The 13,196-nt window shown below is 33.3% G+C and overlaps 1 protein-coding gene across 1 annotated transcript; it reads left to right on the top strand.

Moving 5' to 3' along the window:
* The first annotated feature begins 8,038 nt into the window (after window positions 1-8,038).
* Window positions 8,039-13,103, top strand: LOC118030391 (DNA-binding protein RHL1). Its single transcript, XM_035034472.2, has 12 exons — window positions 8,039-8,527; window positions 8,661-8,771; window positions 8,884-8,970; window positions 9,088-9,302; window positions 9,745-9,832; window positions 10,081-10,320; window positions 10,901-10,940; window positions 11,026-11,075; window positions 11,219-11,267; window positions 11,726-11,760; window positions 12,255-12,296; window positions 12,530-13,103. Exons 1-12 carry the CDS (start codon window positions 8,210-8,212, stop codon window positions 12,563-12,565), a joined length of 1,311 nt encoding a protein of 436 aa, XP_034890363.1. The 5' UTR covers window positions 8,039-8,209; the 3' UTR covers window positions 12,566-13,103.
* Window positions 13,104-13,196: the final 93 nt, after the last annotated feature.

The following is a 13,196-nucleotide window of genomic DNA, read 5'->3' as shown; positions in this document are numbered from 1 at the left end:
CCTGGTCATAATATTGTCAATCGTAATAAAAAGAAAGGTGAGTTAAGGTTATATAATGATTATTTTGCTGAAAATCCTAAATTCACTGAAAGTCAATTTCGAAGAAGATTTAGGATGAGTCGTCGTCTTTTTCTTCGGATCGCAAATGCAGTGGAAACTCATAATCCATATTTCAAACAAAGGACAGATGCTCTTGGTGTTCTTGGTTTATCTTGCCTTCAAAAGGTAACTACAGCTCATAAAATACTTGCATATGGTATTTCTACATATCTTACTGATGAATATCTTCGAATTGAAGAAACCACTGTGATAGAAAGTCTTAGAGCTTTCGTCAAAGAAATCGTAGAAGTTTTTGGTGATTGGTATCTAAGGGCACCAAACGAGGCCGATATTTGTCGATTATTATCAATTGGAGAGCATTGTGGATTTTCAGGGATGTTAGGGAGCATTGATTGTATGCATTGGAAATGGGAGAAATGCCCAATTGCATGACATGGGATGTATACTAGTCAGTGTCGTGAACCAACTATAATTCTAGAAGCAGTAGCTTCACAAGATCTTTGGATATGGCATGCCTTTTTTGGAATGCCTGGATCATTAAATGATATTAATGTTCTTGATCGGTCACCTATCTTTGTTGCACTTGCTGAAGGTCGTACTGCTCCTGTCAATTATACAATTAGTGGGCATGAATACACAATGGGATACTATTTAGCAGATGAAATTTATCCTAATTGGTCAACCTTTGTTAAGACAATCCCAAGACCATTAGGAGCAAAGAGAAAATATTTTGCAAGCCGAAGTGGAGGGGGTATTTGGGGTGCTACAATCTCGTTTTGCAATTGTACGTGGACCTGTTCGATACTGGGATGAAGAAACGCTTGCATATATTATGAAAGCTTGCATAATAATGCATAATATGATTATTGAGGATGAATGAGCAATGAACCTTGGTAGAGGAACTTCTTGCATTTGGGAATTTCTTGCTTCAGGTGCTGCCGTAGAAGAGTGTGTAGAATTGGATGATGGAATGGTGATAACAGGTGGAATCCATATGTCAACTGAAGTGGATATGCATGGAGGCTCCGGTTTGTGTAAATCATGGTATGGAAAAATATGCTCGATGAAGGACACATGCCTAGACACAATGATTTTTTAAGACTCGAGTTCAAAGCATAAATAAGCACTTTGTGAAAGAGAATATCCTAGAAAAATGCAAGGTTTGGAACGAGGATCTAATTTATGAACAGTGTATGGTCGTAGCCAAGGATAACATAAACATCCAAAACTACGAAGTTTTTCATAGTTCGAGGAATGTTGAAAAATAACTATATAAGGCGAAAGATTTTTTAACGTGGTAGTTGGCATGCGATTGATAAGATAGACCGTGGTAAAAAAAGCATATGACCAAAAAATACATGGTAAAGATGCATGAGTTAAAAGTGAGAGGCCTATTTCCACAATATGCCAATGACGATGTTCAGCAAAACCATTGTGTTCAGGGGTATGTAGGGGTGATGTCAGATGAGATATTCCATGCATAACAAGGAATTCCTTTAACGTAATATATTCACCCCTATTGTCAGAATACAAAGTCACAATGTTTGTCTTGAAATAATTTTCTACTACTGCTTTAAAGCGAATGAAGGTGGTTTTGACATCAGATTTTTTTTTTAGCGGATAAAACCATATGTATTTAATGAAGTGATCCACAAAAATAACATAATACTTAAAACCATTAATAGACAAAATAGGGGATGTCCATACATCAGAAAATATTATTTCAAGCGGTTTATGAGAGGTCAAGGTGGAGACAGAAAAAGGTAGTTTGTGACTTTTTATTACAGCGACATGCATTGCAGACAAAGTCTTTTGATACTGAAGACGAATTCAAATTATGCTTAGTTAAAATTGTTTTTAAAATAGAAACAACTGGATGACCTAATACAAAATGCCAATTTATGGAAGCTATTTTAAGACTGGAAAAGGCATAAGGGGTGACAACGCATGGCCATTTGTACACACCTTTTTTGGTTTTACCCTTTGCGCGAATTTCCCTAGTCAATAAGTCCTTCACAAAAAAAAAAAAAACAGGGTAAGAACTCAACAGATACATTATTATCAACGCAAAATTGATATATAGAGAGTAAATTGCGTTTAATATCAGGCACACATAATATATTGTTAAGCTTAAAGGAGTGAGCGGATGAATGAAGAGTAGAGGAACCCAAGTGTGTAATTCACAGACTTTTACCATCCCCTATCATAACATCATCTATGCTGGTGTAAGGCAAGTGGTGAGCCAAATTTTGAAGATCTGTTGTGAAGTGGTGGGACGCCCCACTATCCAAAAGCCATGGAGAACTAGTCAAGGAACTGGTCTTTATAAGGTTGACCTGCGGTTGCCATGGAGAAGGACTGGAATTTTGGTTGCTATGGAGGGGAACAAGACGAAAAGAGGGACATTTTTTTTTGCTGTGTGTCCTTGAATGCCACAAATTTGACAATACCCCAGATATGGCCTTGGCTGAGAGCGGTTGTTGTTGGTGGTGTCGTGAGTGGTTGAACCTTGTCTTGTGTAGCGATGGTGTTGGTAGGTAGAGGGGCGTCAATGTCCACCTGATTTGTTGGATGTTGATTGGCCAACATTGTTGAAGGGATACTTGCTCTAGGTTCGACTGGAGAGATGTGTTGTGGGGGAGAAATCGATACCTTTATGGGCTGCTTGAAGTGAGACTTCGAACATTAATAATTTTTCATGTAGTTCATCAAAGCTGATGGCATTGTCTCTGGCTTACACTGCTCTCACCAATTCTTTGTAGTCATCACCTAGTTCTTCTAGGATTTTGTCCGTCAAGTCTTCATTGTCTACAGGTGCCCTAAGACTGCAAGTTCATCAGCTCTAGCCTTTACTGATTGCAGGAAGTCTGTGATGTTGAGAGTGCCTTTAGTTAGTGATTTGAGATTGACTTTTACCTATTTGATGCGACCTCAAGATGGAGTGGCATATGTGGCTGCAAGAATATTCCATGCTTCGTGAGCTGTTGTGGCGCGAGCAATAAAAGGAATAATGGTTGGTGTAATGGATCCTATGATGGTGTTCAAAATTAGTTGATCTTGACGTATCCAGGTATGATATTCTGAATTTAAGGTTTGAGTGGTGGGGTTGTCTGTATTGGTGGTATGATATCGTGGTGGGCATGGCTTTGTGCCATCTATGTAGCCTTGCAAATCATAAACAATGAAGTGTCTGAAACTGAAGTTGTCATGACAGATAGTTGGTGTTGTTGAGTTTTATCGGAGCTTGAGCTGTAACATTAATGGTAACAAGGGTTGTGTTTGGGGAATCACTCATGGTGATTTAGATTGAATAGAAGAAGGGAAGAAAAGGGTAAAGAGACGAAGAAAAAAACAGTGCAATTTAGTGCAACTACTCTGATACCATGTAGAGATGAAATCTGATTATGGAATGTAGAAACCCTTGCTTTATTCATTGAAACGAAGGTTATATATATATATATATATATATATATATATATATATATATATATATATATATATATATATATATATATATATATATATAGTAGAGATAATGTTGCAGAGTTCTAATCAAACATAATAATTAGAGTTTCATTCTATACAAATCTTATCACTAGCTTAAATCCTATTCTTCAGGAGGATTAGCTGGAGTTCATTACATACTTGGACACTTGCTTACACGGAATCCACCTTCTAATAAGAAAAGCGTGGCAATATCGGCACATCCAAACATTGATTTAGACTCATTGCTCCCTGAAGGTTTCTTGGATCGAACCAAGGAGAGGGGACTCGTGCTGAAGTCCTTGGCTCCGCAAGTAGCAGTGCTGAACCATCCATCGGTAGGCGGGTTCGTAAGTCATTGTGGATGGAACTTGGTGCTAGAAGCAGTTTGCGCAGGTGTGCCATTGGTGGCTTGGCCACTATACGCAGAGCAGAGGGTCAATAGGATCTTCTTGGTAGAGGAAATGAAACTTGCATTGCCGATGAATGAATCTGACGACAGATTTGTGAGTTCGGCCGAGGTGGAGGAGCGAGTTCTAGGGTTGATGGAGTCGGAGGAAGGTAAGTTGATTAGGGAGCGAACCATAGCCATGAAAATTGCAGCAGAGGCTGCATTGAACGAGGGTGGTTCTTCTCGGGTGGCTTTGTCTAAACTTGTTTAGTCATGGAAAGACAAATGAATTGGGCCGATGTATCGTCGTTATGTACATAATTTATAAAATAATTTTTAATCATTGTTTATATATTATTAAAAACGATCCAGCCCAATATAAATTTAAGGTGTGTGACGTCTTTCATGCATGTATCGATTTCAATATATATATATATATATATATATGGAAATATTTTGAGAACCATTCTAATAATGGTAAGACATTGCATTCCTGTTTGTTGGCCATCATTTTGAATAAAAATTCATTATACAATGGCTGGTTAGTGAGTAAGAGCTACCCCTACCCTTTTTTTTATTATTATTTGTTAATTGTGAAAATCCAGATTACCTTACACATATTTTAATTAAAATTTTTTAAGATTTTAAAGTTAATAATTATATAAATTTTAAGTAACCTTAAAATTTATAACATCAAACTTATGACTTAAAAAAAAAATTTAATATCTAATCAGTTGAGCTACTTCCCTTAAATTTATTTATAATCATATATTAAATGGCTTATAGGTGGTGGTGGGTATAGAACTGCCGCCTCCTCTATCGCTCCGCCTCCCTTCTTCCGAGACAGAATAAGATGAGCATTACAGAGGTGGACGACAAAGTTTGCATTGTAATAATTTACCTCGGGACAATATTAGGTTATAAGTTCCTATCAAGCCTTTCTTTTTCTTTAAATCTTGAAATCTTACACTCTCACAAGTGAAATGCTAGGTTTACGGATTAGAATAAGGATGTATTCTAAAGCCTTACATTTAAAAAAAAAAAAAAATGTTTTTGATTCTAGGTTTGGACCTGACTTGCCTTCAATTTCCTTTTTCATATCTAAACTCGGCGTATTAATTAGTAAATGAGCTAAAGCCTCTATTGAGCTTCCACTTAGTTTTTGGGACATTTGCTTACCCGAAGAACAATATTTCCCATTGCATATCTATGGTTAAATATTCCTCTAATTATTAAAATAACTAAACCGAATGAAATAAGTTTCACTGTAGTGAAACATGTTGATATAGTTTTTAAATTCTTTGGTTGCAAGTTTTATGTCGTAGCTCAGCAAACTCACAAAAATAATGTGATGTCCGGGCTTGCCTTTGAGGCGTCATAAATTATTATTTTTTTCTAAAAAGTTGATAAAAATAATAGATTTTTTTTAATCATTTAGATATAAGTTTCATGTTGTAGCTTTTTTTTTTAAGAAGAAAAAGAATGAAATACATGCGTCAGGCCGGCTCAACCCAGCCAAGTTCTTTTTCATTTGTTTTATTGGTACTTTTTCTTTTATTTTTTTGGATATTTTTTTAATTTTATTATTTAGTTTGTGGTTTTTATATATGAAATTTTATTCTTCAATTAGTCTATGGTTGATGTAAATTAATTTTCATAGTTTTTATTATATAATAATAAAAAAATTAATTCGATCTGATAAAATTTATAACTTAAGGTGTAAATTTAATTGATTAATTAAATATTAATTAAAGAGTTAGATAAGTATTTTTCAAGCCTAAAAAATTATACTAAGCCTGAATTTTTTTTTATAATACTATTATTCATAACTTTTTTTTTATCAAATTTTCTCTTATTTGTTTTCATGCCAAATCGGCAATTACATGTCACTAAAAGCCAATTTGATTAAAAAATATATGCATTCAATAGACAATAGAAGAAGTAGTTCACCTATAAGCCATTTCTATATGTAGCTTCATATCCAAAAAATAGATTTTCAATTCAATAGCGATGAGAAAAAGTTTTTGCTAAACCTCATAAATTTAAATCCTTAAATTTTAAAATCTAACCATCTCTTACATAGTTTTTAGTTACGGTATCAGTGATAAAATAAATAAAAATAATTGAGGTAGAGAAATCATGTTTTTTTTTTTGTACTTTTTTATTTTAAAAAATATAAAAATTCATTCCAAAACTATTGTACATATAAATTTATTTATATCTATCTATACACTTTTTAATATCTTCTACTAGATGCAATGCCTGCTCAATGCCATGGTCTTGTGACATGCTTGTGTGTTGTTGTGGTTTGTGGAAAAAATAAAATACCAATATTAAGCTTAATATTAAAAAAAATAAAATAAAAAAAGAAAATTTTAAAAAAAATCATAAAAAAAAACAAAAGGAAAAAAAAAAACCATGCAGGGAAAACACTATACTAATCTATAGTGTTTTATGAGAAAATTTGCAATTGTAATTCTTAATTAATTCAATATTAAAAATAATAAAATCGATAAAGATAATTTTGAAAAAATTATAACAAAAACAAAATTCATGTAGGGGAACACTGTAGCGATTCACATTGTTTTTTTTTTAAAAAAAAAAAACTACAAAGCTAAATTCTCAACCAACTCAATATAAAAAAACAAAATTAATAAAGACAATTTAAAAAAAAAACAAAAAAAATCATAAAAAAAACATGTGGGGAAATATTGTAGCAATCCATACTATTTTATAGAAAAATAACTATAAAACTAAATTCTCAACCAACTTTAAATTAAAAAAAAAATAAAATGAACAAAACAATTCTAAAAAACAAAACACAAAAAAATAAAAACAGATGAAAAAAAAAACATGTGGGGAAAGTTAAAGCTAAATTCTCAATTAACTCAATATTTTAAAAAAATTCGATAACGATAATTTTTGAAAAAATAAAAACATTAAGGAATCATTATAGTAAAATAAAAATTATATAGGGAAATATTATAACAATTCCACAGTATTTTTAAGAAAAAAAAACTACGAAGCAAAATTCTTAACCAGCTCAATATGAAAAAAAAAAATTAAAATTGAAAAAGATCATTTAAAAAAAAAAAAAGTAAAAAATTCATAAAAAAAAAACATGTAGGTAAACACTGTAGTAATTCATAATGTTTTAAAGAAAAAAAACTATAGAACTAAATTCTCAACCAGTTCAATATTAAAAAAAAAATTGATAAAGATAATTTTGAAAAAAAACTCAACAAAAAAAAAATAAAATAAAAAAACAAAAAGAAGAAGAAGAAAACAACCTTGGGAAAAAAAAAGAAAAAAAAACATGTAAAACCAAAAAAAAGGGAAAAACGAAAAAAATGTGAGAAAAAAAGAAGAAGAAAAAACAAAAGAAAGACAAAACTAAAAAAAAAAAAACATATAGAAGAAAGCTAAAGTACTTTCCCACGCATTTTAGAGTATTAGTTAATTTTGAAAACAAACATGTGAGGAAACACTGTAATAAAATAAAAACCACGTGGAAAAACATTGTAGCAATTCACAGTTTTTTTAAGAAAAAACTATGAAGCAAAATTTTCAATTAGCTCAATATAAAAAAAAAAATTGATAAAGACTATTTTGAAAAAAAAAACATTCATAAAAAAAAAAAAACCATGTAGGATAAACATTGTATTAATCCATAATATTTTAAAGAAAAAACTACAAATTAAATTCTCAACCAGTTTAATATTAAAAAAAAATTAACAAAGATAATTTTGAAAAAAAAAGTACAACATAAAAAAAAAAAAGACAATCTTGGGGAAAAAAGAAGAAAAAATGTAAAACAAAAAAAAAAAGGTAGAAAAGGAAAAAAATATTGGGAAAAAAAAGAAAAAAAAAAAAAAAAAACTACAATACTTTTCCTAAGCTTTTTAGAGTATTAGTTAATATTTTATGTTTTCTAAAACTTTGTGTTAACAATGTATGACAACCTGATTAAAAAATATATTATAAAATTCATCCAATCAGTTGAATTTTTTTTTTAATAAAACCATAATATTTATTCACGACTCATGAGCTAATCCCATTGTTTTCTCGAGCTTTGGGCCAATTTGAAGCCAGACTTCAATGTTCAAATCCTACCTTAGCCCAGAACAAAAGCCACCAGCAGAAGCCCTCAATCTCCAGCAGCTTGCAGCCGAAAAAGGAGGCTAAATTCTCAGCTTCCCGCCTCCCAAATGCAAGAAAAAGAAACCCTATTGTGAGAAACCCAGAGATCTTCATCGTCGAAGAAAAGGGAAAAAAATGGTGAAATCCAAGAAGACAGTAGCCAGCAATTCTAACAGAGAAAACCCGGACGTGTTAGAGAGAACAAGATTGAAAAAACTTGCCATAACCAACAACATAGTATCAGACGCACAAGTCAAGGCTCCATATTTATTGAACCCATCAAAAATTGTTGCAAAACACCATGGTAAAGATATTATTAGGAAATCTCAAAGAAAGAACAGGTTTTTGTTTTCATTTCCTGGTCTTCTTGCTCCTGTTAATGGAGGTGGCAAGATTGGCGAGCTCAAAGACTTGTCCTCTAAAAACCCTGTTCTTTACCTCGATTTTCCTCAGGTTCTTAAAAATACTTCTGGGTTTTGTTTGTTTTTGTGCTTCCATTTGTGGGTCATTGTGATTTTGGTTTTTGTTGGTGGTGGAATGGGGTTTGTGAATGAATTAACATGTTGTTTGTGTGTTTGTTTTGCAGGGACAGATGAAGCTGTTTGGGACTATTTTGCATCCAAAGAATAGATATTTGACATTGCAATTCTCTAGGAGTGGAAAGAATGTTATGTGTGAGGATTATTTTGATCACATGGTATGTTTCTTTCTGTCTTCTTTTAAGTTAGCTAACCTGTTGTTTGTTTGCAAAATTTACTCATTGTCTTGTAAGTGTGATAAGTAATTTGTCCATTTGGTGATGAGCCCAGATTATATTTTCTGAGGCATGGTGGATTGGAACGAAAGAAGAGAACCCGGAAGAATTGAAACTTGATTTTCCCAATGAACTGTTTGAGGTTGTTTCTTTTTATTTATGTCTGTCCTTTTTTTCTTTTTTGTTATATTTTTGAAAGAAAGGGTTATGGAAGATATACTTGGTAATCTATTTTTTCTTATTTGATTGTTGGTTTCAGGGAAAAGGTGTTGAATGTGATTTTAAAGGTGGGGCAGGAGCAGGATCTGTCAATAAGCAAGTAGTTCAAAAGAGTGGTGGAACCAAATATGTAAAAGAAGAGTCTCCTGAAACTGAGCTTGATGATGATTTATCGGATGATAACAATGATTTTAAAGATTTGAAGGAAACTACACCAATTCGGCAATCTGCTAGAACTTCTGGGAAAAAATTCAAGTAATGGCTTTGCTTTTGCTTAATACATACGTACATACACTGCTTAGATTGTGTAAAGATGAGGTGGTTGCTGGATTTTCTCTTTGTTCTAAATTCCGAGTTTGTTTCTCTAATGAAGCAATTGTCTGGATTCTTATTGATGGTTACTATTTCATTTTCCTTTTGTGATCTTGTTAAACAAAGGTTAATCTTGATTACCTCTCTAGAAGGGAAAAATAAAATAAAAATCATTTTGCAGAGTTCGGTATAGCAACGGTCACTGATTGTCCTAAGTAGCAATATCAATTTTCCCTAATGATAAATTGGTGCAGTTTCTGTGACACATTTGTTTGCCATTTCTTAGTTATCTGCTGTTCAAGTTTCTATTTCAGTAAATCTCCTGTTAACCTTGCATTTTAGGAATATGGTAGTGTGATTAATCTTAAGCCTATTGCTGAATCAGGTTTACTGAAGTTTCCTCGGGAGATGATTCTGCTGAAAGAAGTCCTGATGCCATGGGGGTGGAGGAGGAGGAGGAGGAGGAAGAGGAGGTAAGCATAATGCTTGATATTTTATTAAGAAATCATAAGGTTGATACTATCATAGTTTCATGTAATTTGATCAGTCAGGATGGCATTCCATATGCTTCTGCTATTGCAAGCTTTCAGTTTAACATTTTTGTCTAATTTCTTTGCTTCTGCTGCTGCCGTAGGAATTTTTTTTTATTGGTCTTTCATTTACTTGTTGAAGCATTCCTTACTGATCATTTTGATTCCCTGATCTATCTTCCATTTCCCAGGTGAAAACTAACACGTCCTCTGGTATAATTCTTGAAATTGAAAGTGAAAGTTCTAGAGAAGGGAATCATCTTTCTGAGCAAATTCAAGCATCTATAACCAAATCTAAAAAGCTTTCTGAGTCTGCTGCTTCAGTGACGATACCTAAGGAAAACTCCTATAATAGTCATGGTTCACTTGTTCAGTCAACCATATCCACATTGTTCAAGAAAGTGCAGGAAAAGAAGAAAGTGGTGGAAAAGGTTAGGTTGGACAACTTTGAGGCTAATAGCTAAATATGCTGTCTAGTCAGAACTTCTTGAGAGGCTATAATCTGTAGTATTTTGCTGCAGTCACTGAATAGAACCATATAGGTGCGACATGCTAGAGTTTAGAGTTGTATGAATGCACTTATCTTGGTAAACTTATCCCTTTTCAATAAGGTCTATATAAAGCAACAGCAGCAGTTTTATCATTTCTGGGTGTGCCGTCTTATGGGTAGAGCATACATGGAGCACATGTATGCTATTTATGCATGGTACTATGCATACATTCAAATCTGTGTGTAAGATTTCTTGTTTGAATTTAAGCTTCGTGTTTATCAATTACTAGCAATCGTTAGCATAATATAAGGGACTGATAGTTCAGAGGGAGTCATAACTGCTAAACCCTCCATCCAGCCTTATCCAATTGTATGCTTATTTCATATCAAAATTTTATCATTCATGTCCACTTTCCCCACAATTTTCTTCACTGCTAACAATATCTTATTACTAGGATGAATTTGAATAAAATTAAGTCTGTTAAATTTTTTTAACAAGAATTATTACTTTTTATGACCAGGAGGCACCAAGAAATTCAAGGAAATCCTCATCATCAAAAGGTTTCTACCTTTCCTGTTTTCTTTTCTTGGTATGCAATATTCAAAGTTGAAGATTCAGAAGATATGTACTTTTGGTATTTCACAGTTTCTGATCAGAAGTTGCAGAAAACTGATTTGAAAAGGAAGATCGATCTGGTGAGAGCTAGCTTTGAATTCTGATCTTCTTCCCTCTCTTCTCCAATTTCAGTTTTGGATCTTCTTTTCCTTGCATAGTTAGAACTGCTTGTCATGGAGCAATTCGGACTCAACTTGTGCAATGTATGCGTTTCATGTTGCAGGTTGAAGCACCTAGGAAAAGAGGAACAGTGACTGAAGGGAAAAAAGCTGGTTACTCTCTTGCTCTGATTGTTTAACAGTTTTACAATTACAGGTGTTGTCTTGATGGGGATTTTATTTTTGTTTTAAAAAACATATTTCAAAAAGGATTTACTGTGTTATTTTTTTGAAGTTTCCTAGTCCATTTTGTATGGTGCGTGGATCAGTGCATCAAAAGATTTTACTGTTCATAATACTTGGGAAAGGCACACATTTTTTGCCCTGTGAGCTTTTGCGGCATTATGTTTTTTTAAAAAGAAACCAATGAGTTTGCTCGTGCAGACATGTGCATGTATGCACAAATGTCCTGTGCCTATAATGAAGTTACTCAATTTAAAATATTTTACCCTTGTTGACGTCTTGGTGATTCTTCATTCTAAACCTTAGTATGCTTAGCCTAGGTTGATATTCCTAAATAATGAGGCAGCTTCAGCAAATTTATCTAACCATTGATTCTGATGTTATCATAGGGACGGGATCCAAGGCAAAGAAGAAAGTGAATGAGGTATGAATTGTTTTATATTTAAAAATGATTGTGTAGAAGAAAACAAGAGTGTTTCTGTTTTTTTTTTTTTTCCTTCTGATTAGATTCCTCAACTCTCGGGAATGCCTCTCTTAATTTGACAAATAGCCAGTAGGCATGTATCCATATGCTGAAAGGAATTCTCAGTCCTAAAAGTGCTAGAGTATCAATTTCTTTCTTTGTTTTGTTTTTGTTTTTTTTTTTAAATTGGCATCCTTGTTTTATTATTTTTCACAATGGAATGAATCTTTATCATTACTTACATGAAATTGTTTTGGGACTTCACTGTGTGATCGTTTTCCTTTTTCTTCACCTTTTTCTTCTCAATTTCGGCAAACCTCAACCTGTTGGCTAATGCTCTAGAAGTTAATGCCTTCATTTAGAAAGCTCACTGTTCAGGGATCCTGTTTGAGGATCTATGTTTTCCTTTTCTTTGTATATTGATGTGTTGACTAATGATTACAAAAACCATGCAGGTTGAAGATGATGACATTGAAGAATTCTCAAGCTCATCACAGGTGACATCCCATCAAGTTCATGTACTTTTATATTGTTTTGCAAACTTCAGAGTTCAAATTTATGTGACATGAAAATGTGCAGAAATTTGATGTTTCAATTACTGCAATCTTGTTAATTGAAGCTAAATTGTCAATATTATCCCTTGACACTTGTTGGTGAGTGTGCATTCTCGTATATGTTGGCATTTATAGGGTTGGTTGTCCTAAGTTCGTTGTACTATACATTTTCTCAGGGTGCTGAAGGAAGTGATGAAGATTGGGAAGCCTGAGATTGTACTCAACTTGAGTGGATGGAAATACCAAAGGAAACCTTGAACTTGCATGTAGGCATTTGAACATCCTCGTCTGTAGGGAAGGCATGACGCAATATGTCTGGATAGTATTTCTTGGTTCTGTTCCAGATGCAAATTTATTCACCCATTTCTGATATGGGCTTTGGGACTGGCAAACATAAGGTTCAAATCAATATTAGAAGAAGAATCAGTCAGTATGCAGCTTTGCTCAGCACATACGATGAGTCAAATTCAGGAACAAATTTCATGAATGGGGTTTTCTTCGTTGTACGATTCAAAAGCCAAGGACTTCTCATTTGCCAATTTCCTTAATTATACTATAGTCATTTGCAATGAGGGCAAGGACCCTGTGATTGGGGTTCGGTTGAGTTAAATTTGTTGTGTTCTATCGTTAGTCACTAACTCACTATTGCTAGTTGGCTCTTGAGACAACTGCTGATATTGCTTCTTCCTTGTCAATGTCCTTTTACAGATTTTATTAAGAAACCTCAATAAACTCCACAAATCTACTCAACATTGTTGCTGCCTTGCTGTAATGAATGAATTTTTTTCTACCTCGTTTTAGTGCGATTTAGGCAGCCATTTTGGGGATTGAGAATTAAGGATA

Source organism: Populus alba, chromosome 4 (assembly GCF_005239225.2).
Source record: "Populus alba chromosome 4, ASM523922v2, whole genome shotgun sequence".
NCBI classification, from domain to species: Eukaryota; Viridiplantae; Streptophyta; class Magnoliopsida; order Malpighiales; family Salicaceae; genus Populus; species Populus alba.
The sequence above is the reverse complement of the archived record's forward strand: the minus strand, read 5'-3'. Positions and strand labels throughout refer to the sequence as shown.

Coding starts and splice junctions, on each gene's coding strand:
- LOC118030391 (XM_035034472.2), top strand. CDS start 8,210: ATGGTGAAATCCAAGAAGACAGTAGCCAGCAATTCTAACAGAGAAAAC. Junction 10,941..11,025: donor GAAATCCTCATCATCAAAAG/GTTTCTACCTTT, acceptor GGTATTTCACAG/TTTCTGATCAGAAGTTGCAG. Junction 11,076..11,218: donor TGAAAAGGAAGATCGATCTG/GTGAGAGCTAGC, acceptor TTCATGTTGCAG/GTTGAAGCACCTAGGAAAAG.